The 18,731-nt window shown below is 49.7% G+C and overlaps 7 protein-coding genes across 7 annotated transcripts; 3 read left to right on the top strand and 4 right to left on the bottom strand.

The window, feature by feature from the left end:
* Positions 1-195: 195 nt before the first annotated feature.
* Positions 196-4,904, top strand: EDB91DRAFT_1249579 (Gryzun, putative trafficking through golgi-domain-containing protein; the record flags this gene model as incomplete). The annotated part of the gene is made up of 19 exons (XM_041323108.1): positions 196-246; positions 311-839; positions 891-1,011; positions 1,058-1,291; positions 1,342-1,459; positions 1,509-1,651; positions 1,702-1,927; positions 1,977-2,054; positions 2,119-2,249; positions 2,301-2,446; positions 2,500-2,555; positions 2,610-2,673; positions 2,727-3,070; positions 3,120-3,283; positions 3,337-3,500; positions 3,556-4,034; positions 4,088-4,151; positions 4,199-4,319; positions 4,382-4,904. The coding sequence occupies 19 exons, from the start codon at positions 196-198 to the stop codon at positions 4,902-4,904; spliced, it is 3,756 nt and encodes a 1,251-aa protein (XP_041176178.1).
* Positions 4,905-4,991: 87 nt separating this feature from the next.
* Positions 4,992-6,423, top strand: EDB91DRAFT_474032 (glutathione S-transferase). The gene is made up of 4 exons (XM_041327384.1): positions 4,992-5,203; positions 5,266-5,368; positions 5,422-5,885; positions 5,941-6,423. The coding sequence occupies exons 1-4, from the start codon at positions 5,099-5,101 to the stop codon at positions 6,037-6,039; spliced, it is 771 nt and encodes a 256-aa protein (XP_041176177.1). The 5' UTR covers positions 4,992-5,098; the 3' UTR covers positions 6,040-6,423.
* A 745-nt stretch (positions 6,424-7,168) lies between these two features.
* On the bottom strand, positions 7,169-9,136 carry EDB91DRAFT_1054846 (major facilitator superfamily domain-containing protein; the record flags this gene model as incomplete). The annotated part of the gene is made up of 12 exons (XM_041313867.1): positions 7,169-7,241; positions 7,294-7,410; positions 7,462-7,544; positions 7,594-7,814; positions 7,872-7,944; positions 7,996-8,024; positions 8,077-8,113; positions 8,165-8,416; positions 8,481-8,689; positions 8,745-8,815; positions 8,869-8,944; positions 8,998-9,136. The coding sequence occupies 12 exons, from the start codon at positions 9,134-9,136 to the stop codon at positions 7,169-7,171; spliced, it is 1,380 nt and encodes a 459-aa protein (XP_041176176.1).
* A 184-nt stretch (positions 9,137-9,320) lies between these two features.
* Positions 9,321-11,539, bottom strand: EDB91DRAFT_1139669 (uncharacterized protein). Its single transcript, XM_041318936.1, has 5 exons — positions 10,750-11,539; positions 10,466-10,692; positions 10,300-10,414; positions 9,816-10,226; positions 9,321-9,765 (listed from the first exon to the last, which is right to left on the bottom strand). Exons 1-5 carry the CDS (start codon positions 11,185-11,187, stop codon positions 9,550-9,552), a joined length of 1,407 nt encoding a protein of 468 aa, XP_041176175.1. The 5' UTR covers positions 11,188-11,539; the 3' UTR covers positions 9,321-9,549.
* A 672-nt stretch (positions 11,540-12,211) lies between these two features.
* EDB91DRAFT_1054818 (heat shock protein) lies at positions 12,212-14,516 on the bottom strand (the record flags this gene model as incomplete). Its single annotated transcript, XM_041313861.1, has 7 exons — positions 12,212-12,465; positions 12,517-13,739; positions 13,787-13,863; positions 13,918-13,993; positions 14,042-14,303; positions 14,357-14,405; positions 14,460-14,516. The coding sequence occupies 7 exons, from the start codon at positions 14,514-14,516 to the stop codon at positions 12,212-12,214; spliced, it is 1,998 nt and encodes a 665-aa protein (XP_041176174.1).
* A 383-nt stretch (positions 14,517-14,899) lies between these two features.
* Positions 14,900-16,403, top strand: EDB91DRAFT_1237844 (kinase-like domain-containing protein; the record flags this gene model as incomplete). Its single annotated transcript, XM_041321636.1, has 7 exons — positions 14,900-15,037; positions 15,148-15,179; positions 15,225-15,503; positions 15,561-15,687; positions 15,710-15,913; positions 15,966-16,187; positions 16,242-16,403. 7 exons carry the CDS (start codon positions 14,900-14,902, stop codon positions 16,401-16,403), a joined length of 1,164 nt encoding a protein of 387 aa, XP_041176173.1.
* Positions 16,362-17,324, bottom strand: EDB91DRAFT_473800 (kinase-like domain-containing protein). The gene is made up of 4 exons (XM_041327383.1): positions 17,135-17,324; positions 17,011-17,079; positions 16,736-16,954; positions 16,362-16,681 (listed from the first exon to the last, which is right to left on the bottom strand). Exons 1-4 carry the CDS (start codon positions 17,225-17,227, stop codon positions 16,460-16,462), a joined length of 603 nt encoding a protein of 200 aa, XP_041176172.1. The 5' UTR covers positions 17,228-17,324; the 3' UTR covers positions 16,362-16,459.
* Positions 17,325-18,731: the final 1,407 nt, after the last annotated feature.

The following is an 18,731-nucleotide window of genomic DNA, read 5'->3' as shown; positions in this document are numbered from 1 at the left end:
TAGCTCGGCAAATACCGCACCTTCAGAAATGAAGTGTGCACAAGTGGTATTCCCACGACTGCTATATCTACTTCAGAGTTGACTTAAGAGTGCACTTCACAGTGAGCAAAATTAATAGGTGATCTTTGATTCTTTAGTTTTTTCTTCTTCTGGGGAAACTGTCGAGCTAGTGTATAGCAGCGCGTGGATACGAGGATGAATTCCTACCCGGCTGAGCTCCTGGTCCAACTCGCCCCAGTCATGTTCGTTGCAGGTCTTGACCTACCACCTGCACCGACAACCTCAAATCCAAGTACCCCACAATCACCAGGTCAAACTACAATCTCCCCCACCCACACCCACCAAGTCCCAGGATCCTTTCGCGAGCCTTGTTGCACGCCTCCGCGACGCCCTCCAGTCGCAGCGCAAAGTCGCGATATGGGCACCAGAACGCACAAGGACTTTTCAAATGATTCTCGTGGGTAGAGACATCCGGTTCCCTCCTCGCAAGCTCGTTCCGGCAGAGGACCCTGCATATGCATCCACCCATTCACTACTCTCGCCCTTGACGCCTTCGTCACCCTTGTATCCCGACGGCCTGATTGCGCCCATATGGATACGGAAACACACCGCCTTAGTGCCGAGCGTGTTTGTTTTATTCCTCCGATTGTTCGAGGCACCCATGGTACATCCCCGGTCTCCCTCGGGCCCACTAGACCCAGAACATGAACGTGACAAAGCAGAAGAGGAACGCCGAAGAGATACTGAACTTAGCGCTGGGATTGCAGCCCGAAAGAAGATGACCAATGAACGTGGTATCAAATTGACTGCCGTGCTACTTGCGACCAGGAGGATGCTCGGTACATTATCCCATCTGTCATAGTAAAAATAAGTTTCTAACTGTGTATCAGATGATCCGTCACTGGATAGCCGTCTTACCTTCATCAGAAGACAGAGCGGGCTTGACTCCCGTGCAGCCTTGTTTGTCCTCAGTCCAGTTAGTACATCTGAATTGAATGATTTTGCGCGCAGGTAAGAGCACCCAGTTTTTCTACGGCTGCGCTATATGATGTTTTAGTTTACAAGACGCCCTGTACGAATCTGCTCTCGAATACTACACCTCACACTCCAAGCGTGTCAGGCGGAAGCGCAATCGGCACTCTCAATCTGTTTCATCCTACAACCCCCCGCCTCTTGTTCCTGTAGGCGCCGTGAGTGCCCGCCCACTACGCCCAGAAGGGTGGACGGTGCGGTATGAATACAAGATGGCATGTTTCGCAGAGTTCAGGGGTGAGGACGAGGTTGCACTCAAGTCCGTCACATCCATCGCTCCCGAAGAGATTGAAATACTGAGTTTCTCAGACACTACCAGGATGCGTACTCGACACTCATGATCATGTTCGGATCGACTGCTATCCTGCCCCCTCGAACTAAACGCTGGGCAGAAGCCAAAGTCCTTGCGGACACCATAAATGTGAAGGTGAGAATGCATACATCTTGTATGATCAGTCTTACCACTGGACCGACAGATAAGCAAACTCTACCTGTACAACCACGAGCACTCGCTTGCACTTTCGCACCACAACTCCCACATGCGCCGGTTCGCAGATTTCTCACGGGGATGGGGCATAGGCGAGGAGACATTTGAGTACTGGAGTTGGATGGCGAGACAGTGCGGCCCTCATATCCAAATACATTCGAGTTTCTCACCATGTCTTCCAGACACCGTGTCCTCGCAGAGCTTCTAGAACAAGGATCAAACTCTTCGCTGACGTTCCCGACAAATATCCCTCCTTCGCGCACGGCTGTATCATCCACGCCCGTGGAGTTGGACGCCGTTCGAGCGCTCGGGTTGAATCCTAGCCACGCCTTGCAGCATCCAGGCCATTACTATTACATGGCTGCCCGATGCACGGAAGTACGCAGGGAGAGGTTCTTGGCCAACGAGGTATGTTTGGTGTTTTGGTGATCCATCAATCATATCTCACTTTTGGAAGGGTGTCTCGCAAGGGACGAGTGCCGCCCCAGGATACGCAAACGAGAAAAAAGTCGACCATCTGACGCTAATTCTCGAGGTCTGAGCACCGTTTAACTCGTGATGCAGTTTAATGATGGTGATCATGTTTTCTTTTCCCTCAGCTGTATACAAAATCCTACGAGGTGTTCAAGAAGTATAACTCCACCACCAGTCAGGGACGCTTGACGCTCTGGATTGCTTACCGCATCGCGCATACATACTACGAGTCCGAAAAATTTGATGTCGCCGTACGGTATGGGTTCTCATCTTTATTGTGCGAGAAACAAACTGGATAGCAGCGTAGATTCTTCGAGCGGATAGCAAAGACGTACCGAAAGGAGAAATGGAACAACATGCTCCGACCGCTTTTGTCAACGTGGTATGCTTGTGCGCAGAAACTTAGCGACGTGGAACTTATGGTGACGCTGCTCGTGGAGATGATTGGGTATGGTAAGTAGCATATAATGCTTTGAATGTGGTCGCACGGTGATGATGTCGTTTAGCGCAAGACGCTGATGAGTCGAGAACTCTACAGAAGGACCTATTGGCGGTACTCAAGGTGAGGCGTCCTACCTTGTCTTTGACCCGATTCAACTGAAGCCGATTCTTGTAGAGTTCAGTTCCTGTATCAGTAGGGAAGCCACTCGTTGTTGACCTCAAGGAGTCTGAGCCGTTATGTGAGCTATTGGGTCCATGTTTTCTCTGGTAATTTTCACTGACTGGCACGAAGTGGACACCATGCTGGTCTTTTGGACACCCGAAGTGCGCGTCGGCGAAGAGGCCGGATTCCAACTGTCCCTTGCTGCACCAACGAACATAGATCTATCCGCTCTTCCGGTAGACTCGGTGGTCGTTACGTTCTCCGATGGTTATTATCCTGTGGTACTCCGACATTCACCCCCCATAGATGGCGAAGTGGCAGACACGGTTGTCCGGCTGGTGAAAATCGGAAAGGTGGCGCCGGAAGATGAAGACGAAGAGCCAGAGGAAATTTGCGCTGATCTTCGGTGGAGGCCAGGCGAGAGACTCGTGGTTTCCGGGAGCATATCTTCAGAAGCTCCTGGACCGCTTACTGTGCGTGCTGTCTTAGCAAAGTGTGACAGACAGTTTATTCGTCTTACAGGTCGTGAGCATCACTGTGATACTTGCACAAAACGACTGGATCATCGAAATGCCACATGAGTCATGCGTCTCTCATGAAATATCTAGGCTCGTGCCATGCTGGTTGACTTCACTCCAGCCGATCCGCTTTCTTCAGCTTGGGAGAAACGACTGCTCTAGTGTTATGTAAGTTGTTCCCAACAAGCACAGTGGATGGCGTGAACAAGTTTTTTACTCAGTGTTCGACATCGTCCTCATGAGCTCGCTGTCTCTTTATCTCATCAAGCTCCGGCACTACTCGATGAAGAGTATCCCATCGTCATCGATATCACGAACGTCGATGAGCGGCATTTGGATGTTGTTGTCGACGTCCTGTTGCAGCCGACGGAAGTAGATCAAGCAGGTTTGATGGTTTGATCTCTCGCTGACGTGCAGTGTTGATGCCCCGTTTTTAACAGCTCAGTGCATCATCTTCGATGACCAGCGTTCATCTGGATTGATCAAAGGCATCCGACTCGGCACCATCGCCCCGGGCGTGTCGGCTACCAAGACTCTTTACCTCGTGGGCAGTGGTGCTCCTGGTGATCGCACGTTAGACATCTCTATTCAATCTACTTCAGTCCAGCCTGGCTCCACGAGTGAAGGCGATGACGATGCGGAACATCCCCGCAGCTCGAGCTCCTTGAGTGCGCACGCGGCGGTTGATTCATGCGAGAAGTTGCAAACTATCGTTATCCCGACCTCTAGAACTCTGGCGATCACGTATGACGTGGCATACAGGAGAAGCAAGAACTCCATGCCTGCTTTGGCGGATCTGTCTACTGTTGAAGATGACTATTGGAATGACTCCTACGGCGGGGTGGCTGTGGTCACGACGAGAATAGAGTGTTCCAGTCCTTGTGGCTTGGTTATTGAGAGCTTGAAGCTGCATCGCCAGGTAGGTGGAATGAATTTGGAAGCACTGATTCAGAAATTGATCCCTTGAACAAGGATAATCCACTTGCAGAGGTACTCGACTGCTCGTCGGATGGCAGCAATGATATGTTTCCGGATGGTAAGTCGCTCTTCTTGCCATATGATTTGGCTAAATGAAGGTGTCAGAATACCTCCCTGGCGACGAGTTCTGCAACGTGAGCAGAATATCACTCAGTCCAAGGGAGGAGCAGGTTTCGGGCGAGGAGAAAATCCCTGGTCCTGGCGAGTATGAAGTCGTCTGGCGAAGGTAATTTGCTATGGTCGCGAAGCATTGATGACAAATTGACAACACTGAACTATATGCATTAGGGTACTTCCTGGAGGTAGTCGTGGAAGACAGTCGATCACGCGGTTTGCACTTCCGACGCTCGTGGTTCCACAGGATGGGTTAATCGCCCTTCTCGACCTCCCTAGCGCTGCGACACTCCATGTATCGACTCCCATACACTTAACAGTCCGTAACCGACACCCCTCCCGCTCCGCCAATGTCACTGTCACGCTTGACCTCGATCCCTCTGACGCGTTTATCGTGGCTGGCTTGCGGAACGGTCGTCTTCCGATCCTTTTGCCGGGCTCTGAGGAGAGGCTTTCGTGGAATTTGATTCCGATCGAATGTGGTCATGTCAAGATTCCGCATATCAAGGTTATGGACGTGCGACGCGCTGTCCAGCCTTCACATGGTGCTGGTGTGCCGAGCACAGAAGTTGATGTGGAAGGAGAGGCGATAAAGGTGGTTGATTTGCGTGCTGACTGGAACACTGTGAGCGCAGGCAACAATTCGGTTGCAACACCTCAGCAGGATGGTACAAGTACAATACTGGTACTACCATGATCATGATGTCGAACAAACAAAACATTATGCAAACCTCGGAAAGATACAAGGCAGCGATGGCTGTGCTGAAAGAGTCAGCTGACATCGATAGCTTACAGTGATACGGACTCTACGGAACCCCTGAGACGGTTATTATAAGAGTCGGTTAATCTTGACCTTCAACACACAGTTTCCCTTGTCCATTGACACTTGCAATGGCTATCCCAGACGAGAACATCCATCCCACCGCAACCGGCAACGCCGCCAAAACGGTCGTAGAACACCAAGCGAAGCAGGATTTAATATTCTACTCAGGATGGGTGAGTTTCTCCACTCCATCGCTAACGCCCAACATTCACATGGGAATGTGCATCTCGTCCAGTTCTGTCCTTTCAACCAGCGCGTCTGGATCTCTTTGGAGGAAAAGGGTATACCATATCAATACAAGGAAGTCAACCCATACAAGAAGGAGAAGCATTTCCTTGGTACGTTATCAACAACTGATCCTTGACGTCACGCGCCCATCACACAACCGCAGATATCAACCCCAAGGGCCTTGTCCCCGCAATAGAGTACCAGGGCAAGGCTCTATATGAATCTATCGTCCTGTGCGAGTTTCTTGAGGAAGCCTACCCCGACTACAAGCCTCATCTCCTCCCCATTGATCCATTCGAACGGGCTCATGCACGCCTGTGGATCGACCACACGTCGAAGATGATTATCCCAGCCTGGCAGCGTCTTCTGCAGGCACAGAGTAAGGAACAGGAAGACGCTGCGCGCCAGGAACTCTACGTTGCGCAGAGAAAGCTCGCGCAGCAGGTCAAGGGGCCGTACTTTGCTGGAGAAGAATTCGGTTTGGTCGATGTTGCTAATGCGCCATGGATAGCTCGGGAGTATATCCTTGCTGAACACCGTGGGTATGACAGGGCGCAAGTAGGCAACGGTTGGAGCGAGTATGTTGAGCGCATGGCTACACGCGAGAGCGTTAAGAAAACCACGAGCGTAAGTGTTTTTCGCTCGAAGGTGTTGGTCTGGCTTATTATGCCCTGGTTTTTAGGACGAAGACAAGCTTCAGGTTATCTATGATCGGTATCTTCGCGATGAAGCTCAAAGCGAAGCTGCGAAGGCTATCAGAGCTGGTAGACCTTTACCTTAGTACCAAACAAGACGTGCATGTAATGATAGATGGGAGCTGCAGGAAGTGTTATGTATGACAGTTTTTCGAATCAAGGCCTCGACAATCCGCCACAGCTATTTTCAGATCGATAGATCAGATTTCAGAATTTTCGCCGAAGCACCTTTGTTTACTTGTGCAAGTTATAGGGGGGTGGCACCTATTAGTCAAGATTGTTGCGGCTGCAGATGACGTCACCGAGGAGCCTTGTCTTAAACACACATCATGCTACATATGTCTGGTACAAAAGTTGTTTCACAGCACAATTGTGATATTTCCTCGACTGAATGGGCTGTCCAGCTTTACACATCACTCATATCTCTTTGTAATTTTGTAGGATCTTGCTCTTGATGCATCTTAACACAGGTCTCAAGTGGCAGGGCAAAATAATAATAATAATTGACGAAGTTTTAGCACAAGTGTGAAAGGTACAGGTGGTGTGAAAGGTACCGGTAGTATACTGTATATCATTCAAGTAAAAGAACGCACTTGGCATTAGTCGGTAATCTAGGCCCCTGAGGTAGGGGCCGAGGAACGAGGTCCTCTGCCGATGATGGGCATATATTTGAGTCTTGGTTGAAGGGCCCAGGCTGACCACCGCTTTGCACCAAACCTGCTGTCCGCCGTCTCCGAAGATAAGGTGCAATCGGGGATGGGAGGGAACGGCTAGTAAGGGGGGGAAGGGTTCTAAAAAGAAAAGCGGTTTTGACCTCGCGAAGGGTCTCGTCAGGGGGTTTACCGCTACCCCAACCGCCTTACCTCTGCTAGTGTTTAGCTATCGCTGCTCCTCAGCCTTTTATGTAGAAAAGGAGTCCGGAGCACAGACCCCTCGCGATGAGGGCCGGTCCTTAACCTGATCTAGGGGAGTGTACGAATCGGGGTATCTCTTATCGCGGCGAGGACACTCTCACCAGGCATAGGCCCCATGATGGCGATAAGAGCACGGGCGGATACGACAGGTTTCCCTTATCGCACCGTACTTTACCGCGTGCTTGCACTAGCCCGATACGACCAAGAGCTCGAGTTGCACCTAGAGTATACTGATCCACCACTTTTTAATGGAATGCGAAGGGAGGAAAATGACAACCATTCAAGACCAGTTGGTTATTATTCACAAGGGTGTATATCCAACGTCCACCCAAGCTCTCATGCGATCTCCGTAACGAATCGTGAGAACAATAAGCCTACACACAACATAAGACGTGGTGGGCGCGAGTGTTCTACAACGGCACTCACCCATATCCAAAAATCGCAATCACTGTAGCTATGCCATTTGTTCCTGCCACACCCAGCATCTCAATCGATGGAAGTACAGCTGCAGTCACTGGCGCAAGAATGATCGCGCGGAAAGCGCTGCGGAATTGGTTAGTATGAAGCGCACAGCTAGCTTTGCGTACTACTCACGTAACTGCGGCAATTACCTCTGCGCTGCATGACTGTAGCACGTCGATGTTGTACGAGCCGATCGGAGTGAGAACGAAGTCTACCTGCATAAAATGTAAGGCTTGACAAAACATATGCCAGTTTACGACTCACTCCAACGCCATTCATAAACAAACAAAGCAAATTCAATACCAACCCCAACGGTCCAGCGATGTATGTGGTAATCAGTCCCGAAAGACCAACAGATAAAGGGACGAGGAGTCCGCCTACCAGCACTGCACGGAGCCGATCTTCAGGGACCCAAATGCCTTTGCGCTTCGCCTTCCATCTTTCGATCATAGTGTCAGACAACCGCCCAGCAATTGGTGAAGCAACTTAGGTACGAATCACGTTTAATATTAAGACACTCCAACAGCAGAATATGTACATACTGAAGTTTCCAAGTCCATTGGGAAGGAAGCATGCACCAATCAGTGCCTCGTTAGAGATGTGGTATCGAGCACCCTGGAATCAGATGTCAATTGACAGCATGATTAGCTAGTATGACAGACTCACGATCGTGTATGCAATTGGGACCAATAAAACTAGTACGTAGGTTATTAAGTCTGGAAGATGACGTTGGCATTCTCTACATACCATAATCCGTAACCATCGCTGATGCGTTTGCTAATGTCTGAGAACAAGACTTCAGGCAATGTAGAATCAGATGAAAGGGAAGACGAACGACAGCCATAATATTTGGACTACGGAGCAGCCAGAGACTGCTGAAAGGATTGATCCACACGAAGTTGAATGGTGTCTTCGGCTCACGAATCACTCCGGAATGCGAATGACTTGTCTCCGGGAAGGACACATAGATCAAAACCATCTCAATAATACCCCATAATCCAAGCGAGTAGTGCAGGTTGCGCCATGACCAGTAATGTGCCGCAGTGCCTCCTATAATAGGTGACAGCGCAACGCCCAGAAGAGAAGCCTGCACAAGAAAGGATAAGGCGCTGAAACGTTTGCTCGTTTATCATATACAAGTACACACGTACCCCAAAGAAAATACCCAATGCTGTACCTCGCTGCTCAACCCTGTAGATATCGCCAATAACGGCTGCACCTACCGATATTCCGCCAGCGCATCCAAATGCCTGAACAAATCGCCAGAACAGTAGGCTTGCGAGAGACGTTGACGCTGCAACGCCGAAGCTTCCTATGCATAGGATGGGCATACCCCACAAGTACATGGGCCGGCGTCCATCTTCGGGCGAAAATGAAGTTGTAATTCAAGTAAGCAACAGCCACGGAAAACCTACAAAATGAGGAGTATGCTGCCCATACCAAACCCCCGATCGCATTCGCAAATACTGATAAACTTACGGCCAAGCTGAGGACACTAGGGTCACCATCTAGTTCGTGCTGTAGGATTTAAAAACATACCTAACAACAGCACCCGTTGAATCAAGGTCAAGAGCTATCTGAGGGATGGAAGGGACGAAGGTCCCAGTTACAACCGCTAGAAACCCAAAATCAACTCGGTCACATAATTTATATTTTTCCTATACACACCAGGGAGCAGCCCTGCAAAGGACACTACGAAGACGATGAAGTTTTTATGAGCCTTGCTGAACCGGTCGTACACATCCAAGGCGTCGGGGACCTGACGTGCACCTACCCAAATTAGAGGGCTCTCTTCCGAGAAGGACATGGTTGCAGTAGACAAAAGATCTTGTCCTGCGTTTTGACAGTCTTGAATTTGAGAGAGTTAGTATAAAAGTGTTTCTGGTTTGCCATTAAGCGGTTCTAAGAATAGTCCAAAATATGGAAATTGAAGTGGCCTCAGCCGGATCCCGTCGGACGGTTCTCTTACCCCAAAGTTCGGGATCATGATTGGATGAGGACAGCGGATTTCAATTTCGGACACAGATGATCTCATGACAGAGCCTTAAAATAGCATGAAACACGATCCATTGTTAACTACACTTGTAGCCTATCTATCATAAGCATAACACAAAATACAATGTCGGACCACCCCCAATAATCGAATAGTATCATACCGCCGAATACTTAGCATATAATCTAAGGTTACCTGGTCTTGAAGTCTTAATGTCACCTAATGAATCAGCTCGCTGTCTGCAGTGTGCGACTGCCAGGGATATTTAATTCCACCCTTGCTGGAGCCGTAGGAGAGTCATTAGAGTCCGGGCAACGGCAGCAACGACCGGATTTCGTCGAGGATCTGCTTGCGCGATCCAACAGATCTCTAAGTGCAGATGAACAGGAACGGTCACTAGATGATGACACCATTGAGCCGCTTGATAAGAGAGTTCGTTGACTCTGTCATACAAATGAGCAAGGAGACCCAAACAGAGGATAGAAGTACTCACTAGTTGGTTTGTGATCCATTCCAGGTAAGCCTTGAGCTGTCGCAGGTTGGCAATGACAGCCTCCAAGCCCGCTACGAAGGCCTGTACGCTCTCTTCTTCAACAGCTCTGGGATCTAGTCTTTGACCAGCAAAGACGCCCCATATCGAGCGCCTGGGAGCAGCTGCTTCACGACTTTGCATGCTCGCCCAAACTTTTGGGAGATTACGTGATAGCTGGTGATGAAGAGCTTCCAAGTCGGGCATAATGCCCTCCGTTTTTGATAAGATGGACGAGTATTCGAGAAGCAGATTAGAAGTTGCCAGTAGGAACACGCTATCTAGACGTGATTCCCGAGCGGCACCTCTTCTTATAAGAAATGCCGTTTGACTGCGCTTGGAATGATATATCACCTCGTCTAGGGCATGAGAGATCTGTAACGATGAGCACCATGATGTTGAGGAAAATTTTTGGCTTACCGTTCTCCCGATGAAACCGTGCGGCAACAGGGTTTGGGATGAGAGTGGAATCAAGACCCTTGAAGTCGACAGTCGAATTGACTTCTGTTTTGCTCCCCCCAAAGGGAGAGTCGCCCCTGGACCTGCTTAGAAAACGTTGCACACTTGCACTGGTTGAGCTTCAATGGTTTCAAGGTACTAGAAATTCTACGTACTTGGTATGATGATACGCAAAAAACGCGTCGTCACCTAATCCCTCGACCAACGTCAATAAATTGTGTGCCTGGTCTATTTGCTCAGAGAGGAAGTTCAGAGTCGCCGCTTCGCTAGCGCGGGGATGTAGTGTGGTAGTGGTCTCCATATGACTAGTTGCAGTAGCCGTTGACGTGAACTGCTCGACCATTGGGCGTATGAAGCCACTTCCATAGTCGCCCCGCACGGACTAACGGATGTCGTTCAAAACCAAAACAATCAACCAGAATCTGAAAGCATGACTCACAGGGTAACTCATCAACATCGTCACCTCGATTACAAAAGCAACGACAGCAAGCCATTGGACGGTGGCAATCGTTGCATGAAAGACCGATGTTGCAGCCGCCGAGATCACCTGGTACACATGCATCATACATTGCGAGACTCGCCTCAGGAAGCGCATTATCTCGTCGATATCGTCCTGTTCAGCACTCCGGCATTGCGTTGGTCGTCTAAGTGGGAGTGCGCGGTGGTGCGTGAGGGGTGTGCGGTACATGGATGTATAGACGCGCCGAGAACGGCTGTCCAAAGGTGAGTCGGGACTGAGGAAGCATTCGACAACTGAGTTTATTGGTACGGTTGTCGGAGATTGGCAATACTTCATAAAGGGGGCTTGTAGTCTTAGCGTTGAAAGGTCCAATGGTGCAAGGGGTGGACGGGTGGTGCGGGTGCGAGTGCTAGTCATACCGTCTTGACGAGTCGTACCGTAAAAATAATAAGCAACAGCTGCTCCAGTCAGCTGGGGGGTCGTAAAGCGAGACGTTGATCAGATTGTCCTCCGCCTCATATTTATTGAGAGAAGTTGGCGCTGGGAACAGATCGAGGCAGACAAAAGGCCTCGGTCAGACTGTTCGAGAAAGTCATGCTTCCTGCACTGGACTTGTGAGTCAACCAAAGTCGATTATCGCGCTGCGGCTATTGTCTTTGCTATGGTGATAGACGCGCCGCAAATACTCGGTGTAAAGTTCCCCATGGGCACTGTGCCAGTCTGATTGTGACAATAAGATAGCAGTCTAAATATGGTAGGAACGTCGAAGCGGAAGTAAAAGTTGGATGCACTCTTGCTTCCATGTGCGGCTTACTAGCCCGTATACGTACGGCCTGTTGCTACTTACGAGCGTCGCAATTGAACTTCTGCGTAAAATAATAATGCTGACTGCATCCTTTTGTCTGAGCTTGCTTGCCTTAGCTATAGTAGGTCTCGACATTCTTCTGACCTTAACGTTGCCGGCATCAGCTCATGAGCAAAAAAAACCCACAGGCTGCAACAGTACCAGTCGGTTCCTCTTCAACTGCCGATGCAGTAAGGAGTGGCTATTAGCGAAGCGTCACGTTTTCAATTGTCATGCTCATGTGTTTGCAAGGCAATCTCATTAACGCAATTGAAATGACTGCGATCAAGTGCAAAAATCTCCGTGCAGATACATACAGACTGAGGGGGGAGGACGTTGTCAGATAATAAAAAACAGATCGGCCCGACCACTGCACGAGCTATGCAGCGGCCGAGTACAAATCAGAATCATGTAAGTACTAAAGTATGTTTGAGCGGTACTTTTTCTCATAATCTAATAAATGCGTGTGGGCGTGAGTGCAGAGTAGATGGATGTGTAATAATAGAACAGCAATGCGATAGGCGAAACCAAGATGCGGCAGTGTTGACGGGAACGGCGGAAGGAACAAGAAGCAAGATGGAGAAAGGGGGAGGGCGCTTAGTCCTTCTTCTCCTCCTTGCTCTCCGAGCTGCTTTCTGACGAAGCGTTCTCAGCATTCCGCTTCTCGTACACCTTCTGGAAGAGGCCGAGCGAGGCTTGTTGAGTCTCATTGATCTTCTCCCGGATTTGCTCAGCGGTAACAGAGCCGTCGCCAACCTGACCCTTGGCAGCAAGCTCGCGAAGTTCGCCGACGAGCTTGGTGACCTTCTCCTTCTCAGCGGCATCGAGTTGGTCCTTGAATTCATTCATGGCTACAGACATGCACGTCAGTACGACGCGGGGATAAAGCAATAAAAGCGTACCTTTCTCAGTGTCGGAGCAAACGGACTCGCCCTTGTTGGATTCTTCGATAAGATCACGACGAGCCTTGTCAGATTCGGCGAACTGCTCTGCATCCGCAACCATGCGCTCAATATCCTTGTCGCTAAGACCCGACGAGGAGGCGATAGTCATCGACTGGTCCTTGTTGGTGGCCTTGTCCTTGGCAGCCACGTTGACAATACCATCAGCATCGATGTCGAAGGTGATCTCGATCTGAGGAACACCCTTGGGAGCAGGGGGGATGCCGACGAGGTTGAAGTTGCCAAGAAGCTTGTTGTCCCGGACAAGCTCACGCTCGCCCTGGTAGATCTTGACCTCGATGGCTGTCTGACCATCAGCAGCAGTGGAGAAGACTTGCGACTTCTTTGTTGGGATGGTCGTGTTACGACTGATGAGCTTGGTCATGATACCACCGAGCGTCTCGATACCAAGCGACAGGGGCGTAACGTCGAGGAGGAGGATATCCGTGACATTGCCCGCCAGCACACCACCCTGAATGGAGGCACCGATGGCGACAGCCTCATCGGGGTTGACACCTTTGCTGGGATCGCGACCGAAGACGCTCTTGACCGTCTCCGTGACCTTAGGCATGCGGGTCATACCACCAACGAGGATGACCTCGTCGATCTCACTGGCCTTCACACCGGCGTCAGAAAGGGCCTTTCTGCACGGCTCAATGGTACGCTTGATAAGAGATTCGACAAGATTCTCCAACTGCACGCGTCCAAGCTTCATGTTGATGTGCTTGGGGCCAGATGCATCGGCGGTGATATAAGGTAGGTTGATCTCTGTCTGTGTTGTCGACGAAAGCTCGATCTTGGCCTTCTCAGCAGTTTCACGGATGCGCTGAATAGCTATCCGATCCTGGCTGAGGTCAATGCCACTCTCCTTCTTGAACTCCGCCAAGATGTGGTTGAGAAGAACAATGTCGAAGTCCTCACCACCAAGATGAGTGTCGCCGTTAGTTGACTTGACTTCGAAAACACCCTTCTGCATCTCCAAGATTGAGATATCGAAGGTACCACCCCCAAGGTCATAGACGGCAATGACGGATGAATCAGCACGGTCCAAACCATAGGCAAGAGCAGCAGCGGTAGGTTCATTGATTACCCGCAGCACTTCGAGACCTGCAATTTGACCAGCATCTTTCGTTGCTTGTCGTTGTGCGTCGTTGAAGTAGGCGGGTACGGTGACGACGGCGTGGCTAAACAAAATGAGCTTATGTCCGTACCACAGGCACAGATTTCTTACGTGACTTTCTTGTTCAAGAACTGCTCGCTGGTCTCACGCATCTTGACAAGAACCATCGACGACAACTCCTCAGGGGACTAGAGGATCAAATTGAGGGCACAACAATGGCACCAGGTGGGCAAGACACATACGTATTGCTGTTTTTTGGACCCGGCTTCGACTTCGACGGCTGGCCGACCATCAGCTTTTGCCACGACACGGAAAGGCCTGCCTATCATGAGCGACTATATATGTACAGTGTAATACTCCACTCACCAATGTTTTACATCTTCTTGCACCTCCTTGTCACTGTATCGCCGACCGATCATCCGCTTGAATGCAAAGACCGTGTTGGCAGGGTTAACAACGGCCTGACGCTTTGCAGGTAAGCCGACCAGACGTTCGCCGTGTTTCGTGAATGCAACAACAGAGGGCGTTGTCCGGGCACCCTCAGAGTTCTCAATGACACGCGCGGTTTTCCCCTCCATGACGGAAACACATGAGTTTGTCGTACCCAGATCAATACCCACAACAGGACCTGTGAAATGTAAAATGAGTATCTTGAGCCTAGCTGCGGTGATATGAACACACCGGAGACTTTGGAGTTCATGTTCCTCGCGATCAAAGACCGCGGAATGGCCTGTTCAAATTAGGTTATCAATGCGTTCGACAGTAGAATAATTCAAGTACGCACGGCATAGTTGCCAGTGCGGGCAACGGCGCTGCGGAGGGAACGAGCTGCAGTGAACATGGAGGAAAAGGTCGAAGAAGTTGACTGGCAAATTGGACACGGTGATTCAAAATTTTAGGGAGTCCGCGTAACGCTTACATCAGCCCTAAAGAAAGTCCGAGAAACGTGGAACCTTCCGGACTCATTCTTGGCAAGCGAACAAGTACTAGTAGCTATGTAAGGCTAAGACTGCTAGCATTTACAGTTTGCAGTATACAAACAACGACGTGATTTGTACGTCTTCTGGTGAGTTCGAAGTGACTGGCTAGGCGCGGTGCATCGGGTGCAGCGTTTATTAGTGTGAAAGTTCCCGGGACAAGTGATACTAATAGCCTGATTCCGGCCTGCAGTGCTCACCGGTCCCCTTGAGTACAACCTTGACCTCGATCCCTACATTCACCATCATGTCCGGTAATGCGCCAAAGAACATCGGAGGCGAATATGGTGCCATTCGCGCCAACGTTGACATCCAGAAGCTCAATACATACCTGAAAACACATGTGTCAGTTATCGCTGCTCCCGTAGAGGTGCAGCAGTTCAAGGTGCGGTCGAGACCTCTTTTGGGGACATTGCAAGTTGACTGGCAGGATAGTTTGGACAGGTACGCTCATGATTTAGTGTGCACAACCTCGCATGACGTTGGACTGTGCAGTCTAATCCAACATACTTCTTGACCGATGCAAGGTAAATCCATCGTCAGCTACTCCCACTCAAATTAAATACCCTCAGCACGAAGCGGTTTGTGTTGCGCAAGAAGCCAGCAGGCCAGTTGTTGTCTTCAACTGCTCACCAAATCGAACGCGAGTACCGCATTCTGAGTGCATTACATCAATTCAATATTAGTCCTACCACAAAGCCAGAGCAGAAAGTCCCTGTTCCGCAACCTTTTGTCCTGTGCGAGGACAGCAGCGTTATCGGCACTCCTTTCTATATCATGGAATACCTTGAAGGACGAATCTTCACAGACACCAGGATGCTGGAACTTCCACCTCAGGATCGAAGAGAATGGTGCTCTTTGTTTAATCTCTTTTATTGTATCCAGAGGCTAAGTCCGATTATTTAAAGCTGGCTCTCAGCTATCCGCTCGCTGGCAGCATTGGCCTCTCTCGACCCATTTCAAATAGGTCTCGAGAACTTTGGTCCCACGACGGATTACTTCCCCCGTCAAATTAAATCTCTTACACGTATATCGGTTGCTCAATCCAAGGCTGTAGACAGTCGAGACTGGAAAAGTGACGGGGAATGTTCCATCCTTTGAAGACATGGTCGACTGGTATCAGAATCACCTTCCGGACGAAAGGAAGACTGGACTGCGGGTTGTCCACGGGGACTACAAGCTTGACAACATGATATTCCACCCGACGGAGAATCGGGTAATTGGCATACTGGACTGGGAGTTATGTACTCTAGGTAGTCCAGTACGTGCAGTCATTCCTGCCTTCTGCATTTTGATCCGAGTTCACTGCATAGCTCGCTGACCTTGCGAACCTCACCCAACCATGGGCGATTGACGCTCGCCATATACCCAAGGATTCCACGATCAGTGAATTTACGGTCATCAAGCCATTCAAGAATGCAACGAAAGATGTTCCTATACCCTTGGAAGACCTTGAGCACGAGTACTGCAGGCTGACGAACCAGCCATATCCCATCAAAGAGATGGTCTTTGCCCGTAGTTGGATGCTCTTCCGGGTACGTACTATACCCTGGTGCATGCAAATAGATATTGACCTAGTTGTTTTTAAGCTTGCTATAATTTCGCAAGGCATTGCTGCCAGATATGCGCGCCGGCAGGCGAGCTCTGAGAACGCTTTTATACACCCACAGTTCTTCCCTTTTGTTGGTCAGCTGGCGAAGTCAGTCTTAGAAGATGATGGATTCATTATTGGCGCGAAGCCGAAACTGTAGATATTATAGTGTCAGGAAGTTCTGTATCTCCTATACCTGTGAGAGTTTCACAGGGTTTAGCCGCAAGCCTGTGGATAACGAGTGTCCAAGTGATCTATCAATTGGGACACAGCTGGCCGGGTCCCCTCCTCTGCCCAACAGGCCTCCAGCATTGACCATAGCCCACTTGTTACCCGAGGGTACTGATGCCTGCTGGGTTTTCCCCTTCGGTTACAAATTTCATAGATTAGCTCGCTGTCTTCCCTCTTATTGACATACGGAATCATGCCGGATAAAATCTAGCAACGCGCTTAGTATCTGCAAAATTCGGTGACAGCGTTTGGCGAACACACCTCTAGGCCCGTCATACCTGCCGACCAGATGTCTGATTGCTTGGTAGCTAGTGGTGCTTTTGTCGAATGGGAACTGGGATCCATCAACTCGCGCGCCATATAACGAAATGTGCCAGGCGCTTGTGGACTCGTGGTTGTGAAACCAGAAGCTTCGAGGACCCGAGAAAGGCCAAAGTCCGTCAAAACTGCGCTAAAAGAGTCGTCGATAAGAACGTTTGACTGCAAGGAGCATCACATGAGTCGTTATTCCATGCAGACAGAAAACGTGCGCTGACAGGTTTGAGGTCTCCATGGATGACCTTTTTGTGGTGCAAATATGCTAGTCCAGACAAAAATTGGCGAAGCTGTCCAGACACCCTTATATATGCGCGACCCCGAATGAAATAGATAATTACTCACAAATTTCAGTCTCTGGCTAGTCCTGAATGTTTCCCAGGTTGTCTTTAAGGGTTCTTCTCTCATAAAACACTGATACCAGGCGGGGGGTAGCATATCCTCCCACTTCCCGGTGATAATACATGCCGATGAATCGAGCCACGTTGGGGTGGTCTAGCGTGCTCCATACTTTAGCCTCTCGCTTGAGTTTCTGAAAAGTCAGGCTCAGTAACAAGGATAACCTACGACGAAAAGGTTTACCCGTATGGTTTTCTCGGCAAGTCGTCTGTTTGACAATAACGCTGATCTCAATATCTTCACCGCTACCTGCATTGAGGGGTGAGTGCGTTACACGTCACTAGTGACCAAGCAGCACGTACGACAATTGCTCTACGACCTGGCCGGGTGTAGGTTCCCTTCCACACGTCTGCGAAGTTACCCCTACCGAATTCTTTGTGGCCAATCGTCACGACCACCCCCGTGGTGGACAAATCAGGTACAGCGATATTTGCGAGATTGAAAGTCATTGTGGAAGAGTATGGGGAACTAACAAAATGAGCACCCGTGGATGGATTACAGACGGAAAGTAGATGATGATTTCCATGCTACCTGAGTAGTCCAGCTTAAGTACTGTTCTTGTACAAGGTGAGGGTCATCGGGCCCTAAGATAGGTCCTGGCAACGCTGATCATCGAGTGGGGAAAATGACCATGGTGACGGTGTATAACATGCAGGTTATTGTGCGAGCAAAACAAGATACGTAGTATTACGTACGTCAAAGCTCGCTTCAAGGCTCACCATGTCGGGCTGATCTTAAGTTAGTCACGGTAGTCTGGGTCGTTGCCAGGGAGGGTGCATTCGCCATTCGGTTCAACCGGTGTCCAGCAATCAAGTACTGTGGTCGGTTGATATGATCAGCTAGTTACATTGTAAATATTGTAGTGACAGGTCCCCGACATGTGACACGAAACGCATGCGTGCGAATTCAGCTCGTGCAAGCTCGTTGATAATATTACATATAATTACTTACCATGGACTCGATGGACCTCCGCCAGCACTGTGAGCACTACGGAGAACGCTCGGACTGAACGCTGGCGGATCTTACCGTGACAGGATCCGCTTTGTTCTTCGGGCAACGTTGTTTCCGTATAGACGGCAGTCAAATGGTGCGTCCTGAGTCTTGACATCCGCAATTATAATATTTTGCTTGGTTCCTGTGCAAAGAGCCAAGCACTCCCGGCAGCTTGAGATTACCTGTTGTACTGTGCTCCTACCTCAGTAGTAGTAACCGCCAGCATGTAACCTCTTCAAAGGCTGAATGATGGTTGTAATTTGCAACCGGAGCCTGAGCGCATATTTAGATGGTATGTATCATACTTTTTGTTCTCTCCTAGTTATAGTACTGACAGTTTTGCATTTATTTTCTTCTGTAGGTGTGATTCAGATCAACTCTCTGAATGATATATACGTTACGCCACTGCAAGAAATTATCCTTTTCTCTCTACGCATCCCCTTTTGCATTTCGGATACGCACGCCAGCGACAAGTGCGTGCATATTAGTACAACATTCACGGATTGTGTGTTGGACGTCGCCACCGTGGCACGAGATGTCTTGCGTATGG

The sequence above is a fragment of the Suillus paluster genome (genome assembly GCF_016628075.1).
Source record: "Suillus paluster strain FC165 chromosome Unknown EDB91scaffold_34, whole genome shotgun sequence".
Lineage (NCBI taxonomy): Eukaryota > Fungi > Basidiomycota > Agaricomycetes > Boletales > Suillaceae > Suillus > Suillus paluster.
The sequence above is the reverse complement of the archived record's forward strand: the minus strand, read 5'-3'. Positions and strand labels throughout refer to the sequence as shown.

What these genes read in the sequence shown, in the direction of transcription:
- EDB91DRAFT_1139669 (XM_041318936.1), bottom strand. Translation starts at nt 11,187, where the DNA reads ATGACTAGCACTCGCACCCGCACCACCCGTCCACCCCTTGCACCATTG. An exon ending in CCACTCTCATCCCAAACCCT is followed by an intron (nt 10,227 to 10,299) that starts GTTGCCGCACGG and finishes TCATCGTTACAG; the next exon opens with ATCTCTCATGCCCTAGACGA. An exon ending in AATGGATCACAAACCAACTA is followed by an intron (nt 9,766 to 9,815) that starts GTGAGTACTTCT and finishes TTTGTATGACAG; the next exon opens with AGTCAACGAACTCTCTTATC.
- EDB91DRAFT_474032 (XM_041327384.1), top strand. Translation starts at nt 5,099, where the DNA reads ATGGCTATCCCAGACGAGAACATCCATCCCACCGCAACCGGCAACGCC. An exon ending in GAAGGAGAAGCATTTCCTTG is followed by an intron (nt 5,369 to 5,421) that starts GTACGTTATCAA and finishes ACACAACCGCAG; the next exon opens with ATATCAACCCCAAGGGCCTT. An exon ending in GCGTTAAGAAAACCACGAGC is followed by an intron (nt 5,886 to 5,940) that starts GTAAGTGTTTTT and finishes CCTGGTTTTTAG; the next exon opens with GACGAAGACAAGCTTCAGGT.
- EDB91DRAFT_473800 (XM_041327383.1), bottom strand. Translation starts at nt 17,227, where the DNA reads ATGCTACCCCCCGCCTGGTATCAGTGTTTTATGAGAGAAGAACCCTTA. An exon ending in TCCATGGAGACCTCAAACCT is followed by an intron (nt 16,955 to 17,010) that starts GTCAGCGCACGT and finishes TGCTCCTTGCAG; the next exon opens with TCAAACGTTCTTATCGACGA. An exon ending in CAGGTATGACGGGCCTAGAG is followed by an intron (nt 16,682 to 16,735) that starts GTGTGTTCGCCA and finishes GCGCGTTGCTAG; the next exon opens with ATTTTATCCGGCATGATTCC.